Raw genomic sequence first — 20,064 nt, 5'->3', positions numbered from 1 at the left:
TGCACGGGAAGGTGCCGTGGGAAGGGGAGTGGGTGCTGGGGGGCGATCGATGAGTAGTCCAGGGTGTTGTAGAGGGAGCGGTCCCTTCGGAATGTTGGGAGGGGAGGGGAAGATGTTTTTGGTGGTGTGATTACGCTGGAGGTGGTGGAAAACTGTTGAACATGGAGGCTGCTGGGGTGACATGTGATGACATGGGGAACCCTATTGAGGTTCTGGGAGGGAGGGGAAGGGGTGAGAGCAGAAGTGCGGGAAATAGAATGGACACGGTCGAGGGACATGTAGAGGAGAATCCTTGGTTGAGGGAAAGGGAAGGCATATCGGAAGCACTCCGATGGAAGGTGACCTCATCAGAACAGATGCGACGGAGAAACTGGGAGAATGGAATGAAGTCCTTAGGAAGCGGGGTGGGAAGAAGTGTAGTCCAAGGAGCTGTCTGAGTCAGTGGGCTCATAGTGAATGTTTGTCAATAGCCTATCCCCAGAAATGGAATCAGAGAAGTCGAGGAAGGGAAGAGTCAGATTTGGGCCAAGTAAAGATGAGGGAAGGGTAGAAATTGGAAGCAAAGTGAATGCAATTTTCTAGTTCAGCGCAAGAGCAGGAAACGCCACCTTCTGTACTAGTGGTTCTGATATGTCTTCCTTTTTCCTCAACCAAAGATTTCCATCTACCGTGGTTGACATGGCCCTCAACCATGTCCATTCTATTTCCCGCACTTCTGCTGTCATCCCTTCCTATCCTGCCAGAACCACAATAGGGTTGCCCTTGTGCTCACCTTTTACCCCACCAGCCTCCACGTTCAACGGATCATCCTCCGCCACCAAACACATCTTCCCCTCCCCTCCCCTTTCAGCATTCTGAAGGGACCGCTCCCTCTGCGACACCCTGGTCCACTCCTCAATCACCCCCAGCACCTCCCCCCGCTCCCCCCTTCCCACGGCAGCTTCCTGTGCAAGCGAAGGAGATGCAACACCTGCCCTTTTACCTCCTCCCTTCCCACTATCAGGGCCCCAAACACTCCTTCCAGGTGAAACGGTGATTTACTTGTACTTCTTTCAATTTAGTATTTGCTGCTCAAGATGTGGTCTCCTCTACATTGGGGAGACCAAACGCAGATTGGGCGACCGCTTTACAGAACACCTCCGTACAGTCCGTAAACGTGACCCCAAGCTTCCGGTCGCCTGTCACTCTAATTCTCCGCTCCGCTCCACTCCATCTCTGATCTCTCCGTCCTCGGCCTCTTACACTGTTCTAATGAAGCTCAACGTAAGCTCGATGAACAGCACTTCATTCATTCAGGCACTTTACAGCCTCCTGGACTCAACATCGAGTTCATCAATTTCAGACCGTAGCCCCTGCCCCTATTTATTTTTCTGTGTTTTTTTTTCTCTTTCCCATGGCGGTAGCTGTTGATGATTCTGCCATTTCCATTTACTCCCTATTTAGAGTCATCTTTTGTTTCTTTCGGATGAGACGTTAAACTGAGGTCCTGTCTGCTCTCAAGTGGATGTAAAAAATCCCGTGGCAGTATTTCGAAAAAGAGCAGGCGAGTTATCCCTGGTGTCCTGGCCAATATTTATCCCTCAATCAACATCACAAAATAACAGATTATCTGGTCATTATCACATTGCTGTTTGTAGGAGCTGCTTGTGTGCAAAATTGGCTGCTGCGTTTCCTACATTACAACAGTGACTTCACTCGAAAAAGTACTTTATTGGCTGTAAAGCGCTTTGAGACATCCAGTGGTCGTGAAAGGTGCAATATAAATCCAAGTCTTTTTTTCTTAACTTGTCCCATTACCATCTCCTTTTGCCTTGCACCATCATCCCTTTTGTCTCTTAATCTCTTCTGCCATCCACCCTATCACAGATCTTCCCTTTTGTTCTTTCCTCCCCTTTACCTGCCCCTACACTTGCTTAAAAAACCTGTTGCATCTCTAACTTTTTCCAGTTCTGACGAAGGATCATCAAACTGAAACATTAACTCTGTTTCTCTCGGCACAGATGCTGCCTGACCTGCTGATTATTTCCAGCATTTTCTGTTTTTATGCCGCGTTGATAGTGGTCAGTGATGACCCTGGGCCCCGCTCTGCAGCAGGAGTGTAGACTGAGGGCGGGTTGGAATCGGAGCTCCCATGCAATTGCAACCAGCAGCCGTTTTTGTGATGGTTTCAGAGAGCCTGATACCGTCCCAGGACTAGATGTAGAAAGTGAAAGTTTGAGATTTGGAGCTTGCTGAAACTGATCCAGTTGTTACGTTTGTGAGAGAGTATGATATCGTTTAATTTCTATATATAGTGTGTGTGTCTTATATTAAAAGTCTTCTCATTAGAAAAACAGCATCTTATTATAAATTCAAATGCCCACATTTGTCGTGGAAACTGCCTTTGTAAGTTTGCCACACTGTGATCACCCCTCCTGTTATTGGTGAGACTGCAGCAGCTTGTTGGAATTATATTGTAGCAGCTTCCATTATAAATGTGAACATAAGAATCTACTCTGGCTCAATTATCTCCTGCCCTCTGCCTGCTTCACCTGAGCATTACACTTGCGCGTCACGCTCCATGTGAAATGCAGTGGGAAATTGACTGGTAGCTTTATAGAAAGATGTATAGATTAGTCGGTTACATTTTTGAGCGATCACATCAAGTGCTCAACAGTTGCACAAATCATGTACTTTTTAAATTGTAAAATTAGGAGTCATAATATTTCTGTTATTAATATAACGATGTATTTCTGGGCACAATGGGTTTAGTACCTATTGTAAACTTGTTTCAACTAGACACTAATATTCTTAAAGTTTAGTCTTCATGTTTTATTGTAGAAGTGGGTTGTGAGATGTTATGTGACGTAGGTGTAGGGAGCTTTGAAGCTGGCAGGACAAGTTGGTAACACTTTTAAAAAAAAACATATGGGATCCTTGTCTTTATAAATAGAGGCAGAGGAGTACAAAAGCAAGGAAGTTATGCCAAATCGTTTATAAATCAATGGTTAGTCTTCAGCTAGAGCATTGTGTCCAGTTCTGGGCACCACACATTTGGAAGGATGTCAAGGCCTTGGAGAGTGTGCAGAGGAGATTTACCAGAATGATGCCAGCAATGAGGGACAGTTATGTGGAGAATCTAAAGAAGATGGGATTATTCTCCATCGAGCAGAGAGAAGGTTATGGGGAGATGTAATATAGGTGTTTTGATACAGTATATAAGGAGAAACTGTTTTCACTGCTGGGTGGGTCAGTTTGCAGAGGACACAGATTTAAGATAATTAACAAAAGAAAGATAAGGGAGATGAGAATTTTTTTAGCTGCACGTTGTTATGATCTGGAATGTATTGCTTGAAAGGGCGGTGGAAGCAGATTCAGTAATAAATTTCAAAAGGAAATTGGATATATACTTGAAACGTAAAAATTTACCGGGTCACACGGAAAGAAAGGATGAGTGGGACTAATTGGATGGCTCTGTCAAAGAGCTGATTGGCTTCCTTCTGAGCTGTATAATTCTAATGATCACCACAGCATTAATTTTAAAACCTAAAATTAGCTGATCATAAAGAAGTTAGATTAATGAATTTGTGTTGGTATCTTAAATTATATTGTATAAAGATTTAAAACAAAAACAGATCGTTGGAAATATACACGAGGTCTGTTAGCCTCTCTAGAGAGAACAGGCATTCAGCGTTTTGGTTTGTATCATTCTTCAGAACTCAAAATTAAGAGACGAGCAAGTATCCTAATAGATTTGGAAAAAGATGCAGGGAAAAGCAAGAAAGACTGCATTTATTGCGGGAGGGGTAAAACAAAAATGGAAAAACAAAATTTGAGAGGAAATATTAGTGGAATGATTGTTGGATGATGTAACTGACGATCTTGGTTTGTACTCATTAAAACATTTTTGCAAGGAAGAGCTACAAGATGGAGAGTGGAACATTTGAAGTGTTTTTGCATTTGTTTACATTAAGAGCATTACCCATTCACAATTTCTGCACAATCTGAACAAGCCCCTGTGGACCTATGATTCTGTTGGTGGGATAAGAGAGCTAAATTTAAATGTTAAACATGGTCAAAATAAAGTGCTAGATAAAGGTGCTTATAAAGAGACGTCATTACGAAGATGTCTGCCCATTTTCTAAAAAATTGCCTTTTTGCATTGATATTTGTTCGAGGGAAGAGGTGGCAGTAGTTAGCCACTGAGAAATAAGGGAGAGAGGAGGCAGAGATGGGGTAATCTATTATGCAAATATAAAAGCAAAAAGAGTTAATACTATTTCAAGAATGGACTTTTACAAATTGTACTAATATTTAAGTATGTGTCTCAAGACTTTTCAATATTTTTATTGTTTTTCATTTAATGCTGTTTTATTTCTATAGGGAACAATTAACATTGACAGTGGCTAACAATCAAGTGGAACCATGACAGACATAAAGAACTTTCTGTATGCTTGGTGTGGAAAGCGCAAGGTCACTCCAAGTTATGACATCCGTGCAGCTGGAAACAAGAATAGGCAAAAGTTTGTTTGTGAGGTATGGCATTTTTAGTTTCCTGCTCCAATTGGATTCCACTGAAAAATTAAGATCATTAGGTTTAAAACAGAAGTGGAATTTGCAGAAGTGTATTGGATAGGGAATAAATAATGGATGGAATGTGATGTTTCGACCAGTACCGAGACTTCAACCTAGGTTTGAGCATCATTGAAAGCTGCTTTTAGACCTGCACTAATTGAAATTCTCTCCATGTATAATTTTAATTTAACTAAGCTCTCTTTGCAAGATTCTGGAAGAATACTTTACATTAAATCACATCCATTCTCTTCCCCTCCTGGGCCTAAATAACATTTTGTTTTAATGGCCCTGAATCCTCTGTCGGTGGCGATTAGGATGCATTTTATACAAAGCATGCAGCTGAATTAACATTAGCCCCTTAATTCTGGGCCATGACAACATAAACCTATAATTAGGCTTATGGTCCTATTGATTTTGTTTCTGCTCTGTTTGACTAACTTAACTTTTGATTAATTTAAATAATCTAAAATCGAGTGTTTAAATGTCTGATAACATGAGAAAATCATGAAAGTGAATTAAATCCTATCTAAATAGAAGTTGGGGAAATAATTAAACTGAAACTACAAAAGGCTTTTGCTCAACATTAATACAGTTTTCTCATCGCTCCTCCCCTTGCGCTGTGCAACATCAGCATCATAGGCAGTACCTCGGAATCGAGGAAGACTTGCTTCCACTCTTAGCATGAGTTCTTAGGTGGCTGTACAGTCCAATACGAGAACCACAGTCTCTGTCACAGGTCGGACAGATAGTCGTTGAGGGAAAGGATGGGCAGGGAGCCTGGTTTGCCGCACGCTTCTTCTGCTGCCTGTGCTTGATTTCTGCTCCCGTGTCTGTTTGCAGCAGACGTAAAAAATGTAAGCAATATTAATGCACAGTACTTTTCGCCAGCACGCTGATTTGAATGAGGAGGTGAAACCTATTCAAGCCTATTTGCAGTTAGAACTTGATAGATCGCAAGTTTGAGATGTAGTGCATACACGAGTACATGCGGAAATCCTGAACTTGCAGTCAATTTCAAAGGCAGTATGACTGAGTACACTTTTAAAAATTCATTCATGAGATGTGAACGTCGCCGGCAAGGCCGGCATTTATTGACCATCCCTAATTGCCCTCGAGAAAGTGATGGTGATCCACCGCCTTGAATACAACTGAGGGGCTTGCTGAGCCATTTCTGAGGGAGTTAAGAGTCAACCACATTGCTGTGGGTCTGGAGTCACCTATAAGCCAGACCAGGTAAGGATGGCAGATTTCCTTCCCAAAAGGACATTCGTGAACCAGATGGGTTTTTACAATATGGTAGTTTCATGGTCACCATTACTGATGCTAGTTTTTTATTCCAGATTTATTTAACTGAATTTAAATTCCCCAGCTGCTTGGTGGGATTTGAACTCATGTCTCTGGATCATTTGTCCAGGCCTCTCGCTTACTAGTCAGGCATGCTACCATACTCTACGCTGTCATATGACAGCGAATTAATGGCCAATGTGTTTTGGCCAAACTGGACAATTTCACAGTCACCTACATCCACTGAACAACACTAGCTGATTGAAAGTCCAGCATGGCTTCTCCTAATTTAACAAAAACTTTAAGGTGATTTAAAAAAAAAAGCTGAGGATGTGCATTTTTCCCTTTAGATTTCTTCCCTAGTTTTCCCCACTGAACATTGCACTGCATTGCATATGGGTTACCGGACATAACGTTCATGCCATAAAAACAGAAACTGCTTGAAGTACTCAGCAGGTTAGGCAGCATCTGTGGAGAGAGAAACGGAGTTAACGTTTCTGGTTGATGACCTTTTGTCAGGGCATCTGATGAAGGGTCACTACGTGTTTTTTTGGGTGGCTCTCACATTGAGAATCAGACAGCGTTCTAGATGCTTTGAAATCTTGTTTTTTTTACACCACAGTTCAAGTAGTTATTGTCACGACGAATAGGGTCGGGACCTGAGAACCTCTATCAGAAGTACCTCCCTCCTGATCACGGACTGGACTGCAGTTCACTTACCACGGAGAGAGGATTTGTGCCTTAGGCCCATGAATGATTAACCACAACAATAAATTAGATTAGTTTAAATAATTAATTGTTTATTTAGCATCTGATTTTTCCACCTGCACAAATCTCACTTCAGGTGGCTTAGTTCAGTAAAATGGCAGGCATATATAAAAACAGCAGTATAGTCAAAAAATATATCAGCTCACCCACAATTAATCTATTGACTGTTGAGCAGGCAGCTACAGGTCATCTGCTAAGCTTTCATTTCCTATGGGGTTTGGTTTATATCCCCATCTAATTCGCAGCTAAGTCCTCCACCTGCAATGCCATTTTATTATTATATTGGCCCCCGCTTTTTTAAATAAGCTGTCGTTTTCTTCCCCTTATGTGTTGAGCCCCTTGTGCCCAGCAGTTCTTTCTTTTTCAAGAAAAAATGGGCAATTAAGAAGGAAGTAGCCCCAATCTTTGCAACACTGTTGCAACAGTAGGAACAGTATTCTGGACAAAGGGGGTGGGGGTGGTGCAGGGGTGTCAAGTGATCTGAAGTACCCTCATCAAGATACAGACCTGTCTTGTGTTCTTGAGTGGCATGTCCATGTTTATACATTTATAGACATTTGGAAAGAGAAAACTGAGACTGCATTCATCCACAACACTATATTTTCTTTAGGTTCGGATAGATGGGTTTAATTACACTGGTATGGGAAACTCTACCAGCAAGAAGGATGCCCAGTCGAATGCTGCCAGAGACTTTGTCAATTACCTTGTTAGGACTGGTGAGATGAAAGCAGATGAGGTTCCCAGCTTGAAGGTTAGTACATATTTACCCTTTTCTTCCTTTAAACATAGTTTATGCTGACAATGAGTAAAATGGAAGTATTTAAGACTTTTTATATTTTCTGTGTTGGTGTCGGTCTTTTGCTGTTGAGCCAATTCTCTGTGAGTGGCAACAAATCTTAGGATGTCGGCAACCTAAAAAAAAGCTCTTTCAACCATTGGGATACTTTTAGCTACATTCTTCTTTCTTGCTCTTGTCCTGAATGCATTTATCAGAAATAGTTTTTAAGTTTGATGTACAAGTTTGTGCACCATACACTGCTTTAGATCAGCATTACATAATACAGAGTGGAAGTTTCATGCTTGCTGTTGCCTGAACTTAAAATATGCATGAAATAATTATATTAGTATGCACCTCTAGCTTATGTAATTTTTGTTTTTAATTACACAAATAAAGTTTATATAGAATGTAGATTATGTGCTTAATTCAAGTCAGTCCCTTTTTTTTCAGGTAAGGAATCTTGGCAGTAATTTTATGGCTTCAACCAGAATCAATATTTATACTAATCTATCTGATCACTTTTCCGTATATTTGTGTGAATAAGTATCTCATAGATGTAAGTTATTTAATTAAATGTTGATGGTTCGTTTCTTTACTTTTGTTAGGGAAATGAACCTGATGTTGTTGCTAACGATGAAAGTGGAGTGCCGGGGGAATTGCCATCCAGTGCGCCCTGCGCTCCTCACTTAGCTATAAAGAATGCAACAGGTGAATCTTTCTGCATTTTTTTTTTAAGTGGGGCTATTTCAGGTATTTATAATGCACTTTGAGCATATTCCTTTGTGTGTTTGTGAGATGCTAAAATAGGAGATAAAAGCCAATTAAACCTGGAGGTGTTTTATTTAGTGCATTTCCTCCTATTCATTGTAGAACATAAAAGTATAATTTTCATCAGCTGGACCAAAACTAACTTGTTAGAGTTATTCGGTTGATCATGCAATAATATCTGCTTTATTGTGAGATTAATCATCCATCTACATAAGTTATTCTTTTCATACTTTATGGTGCATTGGTTGCAGTCATCTTCCTCACAGTTCAGAAATTGTCAGATTGAGTTTTATTCTCCTCTTTGGAAACAATGGCAATGGGCATTGATTTATTAAATATTAGTGTCATAGACAGAGAGGAACTGATCATCATATTGACATGAACAAATTCCATTCCATGTGCACAGTGTAGAACATCTGGCCAAACTCTTCCCTCATTTTTGTGTATGTGAGAGTCTCAAGGCGACACTCACAACCAGGAAGCAGCTTGTAAACTAGTTGATCACAGTATCACAACACATGATGCATATGGTAAACATTGTGAAAGTTGCAACAATTAACAATAAAAAGAATTTCTTCTATGTCTATCGATGCTCGAGGATTTTTCAGCTATTTCTCCCTCCCCAAACAAAAATCAGCTATGATTAATTAAGAGATCATGGAGTGAAATTGACTACCAAGTCAAAATTAAGCTGCAATTTGACATGTTAAATGCCAAATCCTTTCCAGTTTAATTTTAATTATTTCTGCACCCATCCATATTGTGACGCAACATCCTTACAGCATGTATGTAGCACTGTAAACTGGTCTGTATTGAATTTAATTTGCCACTGATTTGTCCATTTACAGATTTTATCCTTTCCTGCTTCCAACTTAACTGCCTCCCCAACTTTTCGTATCATCTGCACGTTTGGCCAGTATACATTAGGATTCTAAATGAATTTCATTTAATGGATATTAGGAACGGTAGGGGCCCCATCACCGAATCCTGAAGCATTTTATTCCATACCTTTCTTTTCCCCACCTTGGTGTTACAACCCCAACAACCATTTGCTGCTTTCTTTGCTTCAGTGAATTCTTTATCTCCACCCAGGTTTTATTATACGTTTCAATCGTGTCCCGAGAAGCTTTATCAATGGCTTTTGGAGATGTGTATATATACCATGTCAGGTGGTTGCCCAATGTCCACTTGGGATGTCACTTCCTGAGAAAAATTAGGGTGTGTAGTCTGGCAAGATTTTGATCCTCTAAAGTCACTATTTCACAGAGTAAGAGAAAGAAAGACTTGCTTACAATGTAATGTTTTTTGGGGGGCCACGTGGGCCCATTCAAAATACGTGGACAACACTGTGTACGTGGACATCACTGGGTACGCAGACGATGCAGAGTATGCGGCCAACGCAGATACATTAGAATTAGGAACAGGAGTAGGCCATTCAGCCCCTTGAGCCTGCTCTGCCATTCAGTGAGATCATGGCTGATCTTCTACCTCAACTCCACTTTCCTACACTATCCCCGTATCCCTTGATTCCCTTAATATCCAAAAATCTATCGATCTCTGACTTGAATATATTCAAAGACTGAGCCTCTACATCCCTCTGGGGTAGAGAATTCCAAAGATTCACCACCCTCATGAGTGAAGAAGTTTCTTCTCATCGAAGTCCTAAATTCTTCTCATCTAAGTCCTAAGTCCCTTATTCTGATCTGTGACCCCTGCTTCTAGGCTCCTGATTCAGAGGAAACATCCTCTCTGCATCTATCTTATCAAGCCCTATAACAATTTTTAATGTTTTCAATGAGATCACACCTCATTCTTCTAAACTCTAGAGAATATTGGTCTAGTCTACTCAATATCTCCTCATAGGACAATCCTCCCATCCCAGGAATCAGTCTGGTGAGCCTTCGTTGCACTTGCTCAATGGCAAGTATATCCTTCCTTAGGTAAGTAGACCAAAACTGTACACAATACTCCAGGTGTGGTCTCTTAATTGCAGTAAGATATCTTTACTCTTGTACTCCAATCCTCTTGTAATAAAGGCCAACATACCATTGGCTTTCTTAATTGCTTGCTGTACCTGCATGTTAACTTTGATTTGTGTGCAAGGACATGCAGGTCCCAACATCGACATTTCCCAATCTCTCACTATTTAAAAAATGGTTACACTGAGGATGGGGTGTGAGAGAGAGTGTTATAACTGGGAGTCTTATACTGAGGATACACAGCTCTCAGATATAACACTCTACCCTCAGTATAAGACTCCCAGTTATAACATTGTCTCTCACATCCCACCCTCAGTATAGGGCTCCCTGTTATAACACTCCTTCTCACACCCCACCCTCAGTATAGGACTCCTAGTTAAAACACTCTCTGATGCACACCCCACCCTCAGTATAAGACTTCCAGTTATAATGCACTCTCTCACACCCACCCTCAGTATTAATGGAGAGGTCAATAACAAGGGGGCATAGATTTAAATTAATTGGTAGAAGAATTAGAAGGGAGTTGAGAACTATTTTCACGCAGAGGGTGGTGAAGGGCTTGAACTCGTTGCCTGAAACGGTAGAGGCAGAAACACTCATCACATTTAAAAAGTACTTGGATATGCACTTGAAGTGCTGTAGCCTACAGACCAAGAGCTTGAAAGTGGGATTAGGCTGGATAGCTCTTTTTCGGCTGCACAGACACGATGGGCTGAATGGCCTCTTTCTGTGCTGTAAATTTCTATGATAATGCCATGTCGAGCTCCAGTGAAAAACAGGTCTTTGCCACTGGTCTAAAAAGTATCTCCTACGGCATTGACTACTGGCTGCAGGAGGTGTGCTGCAGGAACCAGCAACTAGAAAGCAATATCAGAGTGCCTTTAAACTTGATCTGAGTGTATTGTGGAAAAGGTTGTAAAAATGTTCTTTTAACCAGTATTGCTTAAAATGATTTTACCTTTGTAGATTCTGGCTTAGCAGGAGGCACGGCAGGAGGATTCAGTGGCTATTGGGAACGTGGAGCCAATCTAAAGGAGTATTATGAGAAGAGGGATGAACAGGAAGCCCAAGCAGTAAGGGACATGTATATAATGTAAAATAGAGCTGTAAAGTGACTGTTCAATAGTTTTACTATATTCAATAAGATAGTTTGCGAACTATTTTCTGCATAAAACATACTAATAAATGACAGCTTACATTTTTCCCTAGTTTGCAGTATTTAAATTTAGATTGAACCAAGTCGTGTTATGGAATTCAATGTTATAAAAAAGTTGAAACCTTTGAAATGAAAGCTGCTCGGATTGTCTTGTTGAGAACGTGGATTCAGAAATGTATTCATGCCTCTTTGCATTACATGTCTTGCTGAAATACTGGATAATTAATAAAATAAACACCTAGATATGAGGCTCCCCTGTGTCTTAGAGGTTAAATGTACAGCGTGGTATGGCATTGGGTTACGCAAGGAGCTTTGATCTCTGATCTACAATGAGGTACCTGGTTGACGGTGCTGGTGTAATGATCTTGATGTCTCTGGATTATGCAACAATCAAGATTAGCCAGGATTCTCACTTCTGCTGTAAGGGTATGCATACAACACTGCAGGAAAATGGGTTCAGATTGGCTGTTATGGATCCTATGCAAATAGGAGCAGGGACCTTGGCCAACCTAGTTTTCACTCTCTAGCTTAGGGTTGTAGCACTGGTTGAAATTGGCAGCTCAACACAGACCAAGAATTGAGCCCAAGTACTTCATCACACTTGATGGTCCTTTTAGCCACTTAGCCAGGAGTAATTGCATTTCTTCATAAGCATCTTGTTTGGTAAGCTTTTTGAAAACACAGCTATGGTAGTTAGTGTTTGTGCATTTATATTTTTTTTATAATAACAGCAGTAACATTTTTGTATGTGTATTTATAAGTGGAGAACTTTTTTTTCCAGACTCTGGAATCTGAAGGCTTGGATTTGAATGCTAGTCTTCATGGCAACTGGACACTCGAAAATTCCAAAGCTCAACTTAACCAATTCTTCCAAAAAGAGAAGATTCAAGCAGACTATAAATATGCACAAGTGGGACCTGACCACAACAGGTTTGGCATATTTTGGTTGTGGGATAATCAATATGAACAATTTTACAATAATCCTTTTCAGTATTCTACCAATCCGCACCCATGAAATGAGGTTGGCTTTCAGCAATGGGAGCAATGTAACTGTTGTCTGCTTAGCCGCCCACAATGACGGTGGCGGGTGTGCTGCTCTGCTTGAAATAAAAATAGCAATTCTACCAAAAACCACAGCAATTAAGGAATAGCATGCCTTTTAAAGCCCATAATATTGAATGATTGGATACTTAAAATAAAGTTACTTTGAATAACGTAGAAGTCAAACATACCTGCAATGTACTAATTGGGTCACATCAAGTTATTTAACTGGTTTTGTATACTTCAACATTAAAGCACAAGGATTGACTGTTTTGCTGATCCTTTAACTCAAGTAGAAGTGGCAGAGTGTAATCCTCATACATTTTCAACACCAAAGGAACGGAGACGTTGGATATTTTGTACTCATCTGTGAGAAAACCACTATGAGCAAAATCGTTTTTTTAACTAATGAAGAACCAGTGTTCCAGGTGCAGCTGAAGAGTTCTGTTTGATTGAAAACTGAGTTAGCCCATACTTCATGGTATGGTACCAGTATGTTTCTCAGCCAGCTTGCCTTGTTATATAGAGCTTTCTAGGGGGTAATTGCCCAGTACCCCTATGAATGCTAAGAATACTTATGATATAGTAGACATCTGCTAATTGGGGGGGGAAATCAGCAAATTGGTGGATTTCTGTTGGACTTCACTTTTGAATAGTGTATTGCACCTTGGTGATTTCCATTAATTGGAAATTCTGTGAGTTTACTGGGCCAAATAGCAGCGGTCTACTGTACAAACGCTTTCTTCGATGTTGACTATTACTTTTGGAAGGGTACCAAGTTACCTAATTCCTTCACATTGTGCAGTTTTGTTGTATGGTAGCATCTTGAGTATACAAAATATTCATTGCCTATTGAGGGTAAAGCATCACTGTACATTAATTGTGCAGTTTGATAACTCAGCAGGCAAAGGTTTCAGACCTGTGTACTTTAATGTCCAATGATACTATGATAAAAAATTTGACTGCAGAGATGAATAGAATGTAAATACAAAGCTTCTGAATAAAAGTGACAAACCTGTCACTCCTTTATCTAATCTCTCATGGGGGCATGGTGACACCAGAAATCTCTCTTGCAAACATGTGACGTTGCTTAGGCTGCACTAAGCTGTCACATGGTATCCTTCCATTGTAGGAATGATGGTACAAGCAATCATACACAGTTATTGATTTCTGGTGTCACTTTTCCTGTAGGTGTTCTAGGGGACCTAGGGCTGATGGAGATTGGAACTTTACTGAGCTTGGCAGAGAAACATACTGGCATCCAAGAATGGTGGATATTGGGCCTATAAACAGGCTTCTCTGAATCGTGAAGTTGCTGTGCTTGATCTCAGTTGACCAAATATAGGATCAGAAGTGAGTTGTACACACAAAAAGACACATGTATAGTACTGAAGAAAAACTGTGGACACCAAGAACTCGATTCCAGGACTGAGTGATATATTAAAGGAGTAACCTTTTTGGCACACCATTTGTTGATGTTCAAAACTGCATGACCAAAACATGTGTTTGGATACGTGTGTATTAAAGCAATAGAAAATTTGTATGACAAGATGTTTTACTTTATTCTTTAATGGAATTGACCAGTCAGGAAGCTTGTTCCAAGTCAACAGTTTTCCATTCAAGTGCGAATGCATGGTCGAAATTAACCATATATAAAATGCTGCTTTGTGTTGGGTACAATTCCTTTTTTTGTTTGGTACTAAATGCATGACTCTATTTTTCTTAAATATGTCCCACTGACTTTTTAAAATTACAGGTTGTAATCTATTGGTACCAGTATTAATGGAGAAAGTCTTACTGCAGCTTAAAATCTTTGTATGACCGTGTCTCATTTCTTTTATTTATATTGGTGCATGCTTTTAAGTTTGTCTCCATAATATAAAAAGGCTGTCGACTACATAGATAAGTAGGCAGTTTGATAGTAATTGATTATGACCAGATTCAAAATTATAAAATTGCATGCAAAAGCTTGGGCATTGGATGTTGGAGCACAAAGTTCTTCAGAAAACCAGGAAATTCAGTGCTTTCTAGTAACCATTGTTTTGTTATGAACATCAATCATTCATTTTGTTTGTATCACAGGTAAAAAGTTGATTCATAAATTGTAGTCTTCTGCACCAGTGTATGGCAAATATTTCTACAGCTGTTTATGGCAAATACTTCTAAACTCGTGTATGGCAGAGGATGGGTTACATAAGCTGCTGTACTCAGCTGTGATGCACAGTAAGACGATGAAGGCTAACCAAACTTTGTTGGGCTTAAAAATTAGTTCCACATCATGAATGCCCTACCAGCTATGGCTAAAAGTTCTTCTGTTTATGCTGACTGTGATGTAAACCCAAATAAGCATTTTAAACTAAGCTTTTTTTGGTTTTATTTTTGATTGCTGCTACTCAATATTTTATGTGTTAAAAGGTGGGTACATGACCATCTGAGGAGTCATTGCCAATGCTACTCTGTAACCATCCCCTTGAAGGTACGCAAGTGGATGGGTCTGAATTGCATGCCTAAAATTACCTTGTGGGGAGTCATGGGTGTAAACGTTTGTTCTATAATTCCTGCACAATAGCCAAAAGTGTTGTGCCACCAATTGTGCACTATTCTAAATATTCCCATTGCTTCACTGAAATTGGTTATATTTGTTTTTGAATCCCTAGGAATTTGAACCTGTTTACTATTTAGGCATATTTGTTTGTCACCTTCAGAAGCTAGAATACATGGAACACTTAAACTCAGTCTTTAAATTTCTAAATTACTACTTTCAGCAATTTTATCTCCTGCAACTGAGATATTTGCATAGAGTGCTATATTCCCTCTTCATCAAATCACACCCGTGGTATAAGAATGAAATATTCACATCTTTATCCATTTGTTCAGAGTATGCTGGGCATTATTTTGTTGAATTTATCGCACATTTAGATATCACTGGGCTGATGAAAGTGCTGAAACTACAGGGTTAATTTGATGTTGTGCATGTCATTGCAGGAGTTTTATTGCAGAGATGACTATTCACGTGAGACAACTGGGAAGAAGTAAGTAGCTACTTATATTTTAACATGAGCTTTACTCTTGACTGTAAGGCTTGTAAACATAGTTTTTAGAACAAGTTGTAATTAAAGCTCAGCTGCCAGCTAAAAGTGTCTAAAGGACCTTCAGCCCAACAAATCAGCATTTATCTATTAAACTAATTAATTTTATAAAGAACAAAAATGGGAGAACATTCTTGATATAGCAACTCTTTAAAAATGAAATTGCTTGAGAGAAATTTTATTTTTGGCGAAGGGCTGCAGATTATAAGTATGGAGACAAATATAATAAATCAGGATAATATGAATGAAGTACATAAAATGAGATTTTAATCTAGATAAATTGGAAGTTTCAAAATTCCTAGTTAATATTGGGCCTGAAATTCTGCTAGAGGTCTTCCCGTGGGCAAACTAAAGAAAAAAGGTAAAAAACTGTGCACTCACTTGTTGCTGCTGCGCCCGCTCGAACTTCTGAGCCTGAGGCCTTCACTCCTACGCATCGGAACGCATGCACGTTGGGACGTGCGCAGGGTTGGAGCTGTAGTCACATGGCTCTGGGCAGCCAATCAGGGTACAGTATTTTCTCATTCATAATAATGGGAATTCCGTAAGTTGGAGTTACCATTATTATGAACGAGAACCGCCCCCCCCCCCTCCCAAACACATGAAATCAATAAAAAATAGAAAAATACACAACATATTTAAGAATCATTTAAATTAAAGTTCTTTATAATAAAAAATATTTTCCTGACTTTTTAAAAAAAAAAATGCCTTAAAATAAACTTACCATAGTGGGGAGGGTTTTTAACAATAAAGTATGTTTTCATATGTGTTTAATTTAATTTTAATGTTTTTATGTATTTTTAAACACTTGCACCTGCAAAAGTAGGCTTTCAGAAATCTTGCCCTGCAAGTGTCCTCGCTCCCGATATGCACGAGATCTGTCAAGCCAGAAACTTGACATCGGAAAAGCCGGGTTTCAGCACGCAATGCGCATGCACTGAAAATCGGCCTTCCCGGAACTTCGTACGGACCCAGGACATCGGAATTTCAGGGCCATTGTAATATTTTGCCAAGTTTCCACTGTAAGCATCTGGAGGTATAGTGGTTACTGTATATACTAGCATATAAGACTAGAAATTTTATGTCCCCATTTGGGGTTAAAAGGAGCTTATAGGATCAAATACTCTCTCAACTTTTCATCCTGGTAGGTTTCTCTCTTAGCAAAGCAATTTTGCCAAAGTTGATGGACACAGAAGCAGCACTCCACCATGTACTCTGTATTCCTATCCGCTATTGTTATCATTTATTGCTCTGCTCTTCTAGCACCTTCTATTTAAATGCCAACTTTCCCTAAACTGATTTTAAATTTGGAAAATGCCCAGCAGGATAAATGCCAGGAGATTAATTCTAACATCAGGAGCAAGTACCAGTACTAAAGTTGGGAGGGAGCATATAGGATTGCACTGGTTGAAAAGAAAGATAATGTATTTGCAGACACCAGCTAAGGTGAAAGTGGGAATCTTGATGGATAGAAGCTTTGTACTGTTGACCCTCATATGAGAGTCATAGATTATTTTGAGGTGGAATTTTGGACAGTGGTTCATCTTATATGTGAATATATGTCTATGCTATAGTTTGCTGTCAGGGGGAATGTTCCATCAGCATAGTGAATAAAGTAAAACTTCTGCCATATTCTGCTGCTATGAGATGAATTATGCCTCATGGTGACTATAGCACCATTATATCAGCAAATAATTGCATTTTTTTAATATAGTTAAATTGCAGTAAAGAAATACAGATTCAAACTAGAATCCAGTACTGATTGCAGGAATAGGAAGCACTCTTCCGATCGGTATGCAAAAAAATCTCGACATGGTTGGGGCCATCACCCTGTTCCAGAGTGCTCTTTAACTTTGGTCCAGACAAGTTCACTTTAATCTTCACTTGGAAGTGGGGTAACTTGAAAATGAGAGACTCCTGTGCCTTATCTGTTTCTGTCACACATCTTGTTGAATAATATTCGGCTCCCCCTTATGTCCATTCTTAAGATTCAAAAGAATTTCAAGTTTTTGTTCAGTTGTCTTTCTATTCAGAATGATAACTTTCTAATTACACACATTGTATCCTTAATAAATCCTTTTCAGTAATAAGTTGACAATCCAAACATATGACAATTATGTGAAAGATTGTGGGTTATCCATACAAATCCCAACTGGTCCATCAGTTGTCATAGTAGTTTAGCTAAACCTCACTCAAATGTATATTCCTTTTAGTCAGCTGAATATTTCTATGTAGAAATAACTTAGTAAAGTAAGCAGCAATGAGCCAGTACAGTTATAACTTAATTAAAGGGTAAGTACTTTGTAGTTACAGGTTTAGTTTACAATATTTAAGATGGTGACTCACATATTTTAAAAAGGAATGTATGTTTTTATATTTTCACTGACTTTGAAAATTAGTTTTTGATTGTATAAAAATATGGTAATATGTATGGAGATTCACACACCCAAATAGTCCTGAAGTTTGTGTATTACAGAGAAACATAGAACATAGGTGCAGGAGTAGACCATTCAGCCCTTCGAGCCTGCACCACCATTCAATAAAATCATGGCTGATCGTTCACCTCAGTACCCCTTTGCTGCTTTCTCTCCATACCCCTTGATCCCTTTAGCCGTAAGGGTCATATCTAACTTCCTCTTGATGCCAGTTCATTGGATATATTCACCAACTCTTCTGTGGCAGAGAATTCCACAGGTTAACAACTCTCTTGAGTGAAGAAGTTTCTCCTCATCTCAGTCCCAAAAGGCTTATCCCTTATCCTTAGACTATGTCCCCTGGTTCTGGACTTCCCCAATATCAGAAACATTCTTCCTGCATCTAATCTGTCCAGTCTCGCCAGAATTTTATATGTTTCTATGAGATCCCCTCTCATCCTTCTAAACTCCAGTGAATACAGGCCTAGTCGATCCAGTCTCTCCTCGTATGTCAGTCCAGCCATCCCTGGGAATCAGTCTGGTGAACCTTTGCTGCACTCCCTCAATAGCAAGAATGTCCTTCCTCAGATTAGGAGACCAAAACTGAATACAGTGTTCCAGGTGTGGCCTCACCAAGGCCCTGTACAACTGCATTAAAACCTCCCTGCTCCTATACTCAAATCCCCTAGCTATGAAGGCCAACATACCATTTGCCGCCTTCATCGCCTGCTGTACCTGCATGCCAACTTTCAATGACTGATGTACCATGACACCCAGGTCTCGTTGCACCTCCCCTTTTCCTAATCTGCCGCCATTCAGATAATATTCTGCCTTCATGTTTTTGCCACCAAAGTGGTTAACCTTACATTTATCCACATTATACTGCATCTGCCATGTGTTTGCCCACTCACCTAACCTGTCCAAGTCACCCTGCAGCCTCTTAGCGTTCTCCTCACAGCTCACACTGCCATCCAGCTTAGTGTCATCTGCAAACTTGGAGATATTACACTCAATTCCTTCATCTAAATCATTAATGTATATTGTAAATAGCTGGGGTCCCAGCACTGAGCCCTGCGGCACCCCACTAGTCACTGCGTGCCATTCTGAAAAGGACCCGTTTATCCCGACTCTCTGCTTCCTGTCTGCCAACCAGTTCTCCATCCACGTCAGTACATTATCCCCAATACCATGTGCTTTAATTTTGCACACCAATCTTTTGTGTGGGACCTTGTCAAAGGCCTTTTGAAAGTCCAAATACACCACATCCACTGGTTCTCCCTTGTCCACTCTACCAGTTACATCCTCAAAATATTCTCGAAGATTTGTCAAGCTTGATCTCCCTTTCATAAATCCATGCTGACTTGGACCGATCCTGTCACTGCTTTCCAAATGCGCTGCTATTTCATCCTTAATAATTGATTCCAACATTTTCCCCACTACTGATGTCAGGCTAACCGGTCTATAATTCCCTGTTTTCTCTCTCCCTCGCTTACAAAGTGGTATTACATTAGCTACCCTCCAGTCCATAGGAACTGATCCAGAGTCGATGGGCTGTTGGAAAATGATCACCAATGCATCCACTATTTCTAGGGCCACTTCCTTAAATACTCTGGGTTGCAGACTATCAGGCCCCGTGGATTTATCGGCCTTCAATCCCATCAATTTCCCTAACTGAATTTCCCACCTAATAAGGATTTCCTTCAGATCCTCCTTCTTACTGGCCCCTTGGTCCCTAGTATTTCCGGAAGGTTATTTGTTTCTTCCTTTGAGAAGACAGAACCAAAGTATTTGTTCAACCGGTCTGCCATTTCTTTATTCCCCATTATAAATTCACCTGAATCTAACTGCAAGGGACCTACGTTTGTCTTCACTAATCTTTTTCTCTTCACATATTTATAGAAGCTTTTGCAGTCAGTTTTTATGTTCCCAGCAAGCTTCCTCTCATACTCTATTTTGCCCCTCCTAATTAAACCCTTTGTGCTCCTCTGCTGAATTATAAAATTCTCCCAGTCCTCAGGTTTGCTGCTTTTTCTGGCCAATTTATATGCCTCCTCCTTGGATTTAACACTATCCTTAATTTCCCTTGTTAGCCAGGGTTGAGCCACCTTCCCCGTTTTATTTTACTCCAGACAGGGATGTACAATTCTTGAAGTTCATCCATGTGATCTTTAAATGTTTGCCATTGCCTATCCACAGTCAATCTTTTAATTATCATTCGCCAGTCTATTCTAGC

General features: G+C 40.0%; 1 protein-coding gene across 4 annotated transcripts in view; it reads left to right on the top strand.

The window, feature by feature from the left end:
• The window catches only part of dhx9 (DEAH (Asp-Glu-Ala-His) box helicase 9), a 96,313-nt gene that overhangs the window by 2,297 nt on the left and 73,952 nt on the right, over window positions 1–20,064 (top strand). For 3 of the 4 annotated variants that reach the window (XM_070887140.1, XM_070887141.1, XM_070887139.1), the window contains exons 2-7: window positions 4,363–4,515; window positions 7,217–7,357; window positions 7,990–8,092; window positions 11,098–11,204; window positions 12,069–12,217; window positions 15,314–15,360. In XM_070887140.1, the coding sequence (XP_070743241.1) occupies window positions 4,405–4,515; window positions 7,217–7,357; window positions 7,990–8,092; window positions 11,098–11,204; window positions 12,069–12,217; window positions 15,314–15,360 (658 nt within the window). In that variant the 5' untranslated portion in view covers window positions 4,363–4,404. Of the gene's footprint in view, window positions 1–4,362; window positions 4,516–7,216; window positions 7,358–7,989; window positions 8,093–11,097; window positions 11,205–12,068; window positions 12,218–13,612; window positions 13,682–15,313; window positions 15,361–20,064 lie in introns of those variants that run through there. The other variant, XM_070887142.1, reaches the window with a different exon arrangement.

This window comes from Pristiophorus japonicus, chromosome 8 (genome assembly GCF_044704955.1).
Source record: "Pristiophorus japonicus isolate sPriJap1 chromosome 8, sPriJap1.hap1, whole genome shotgun sequence".
Classification (NCBI taxonomy): domain Eukaryota; kingdom Metazoa; phylum Chordata; class Chondrichthyes; family Pristiophoridae; genus Pristiophorus; species Pristiophorus japonicus.
The sequence above is the reverse complement of the archived record's forward strand: the minus strand, read 5'-3'. Positions and strand labels throughout refer to the sequence as shown.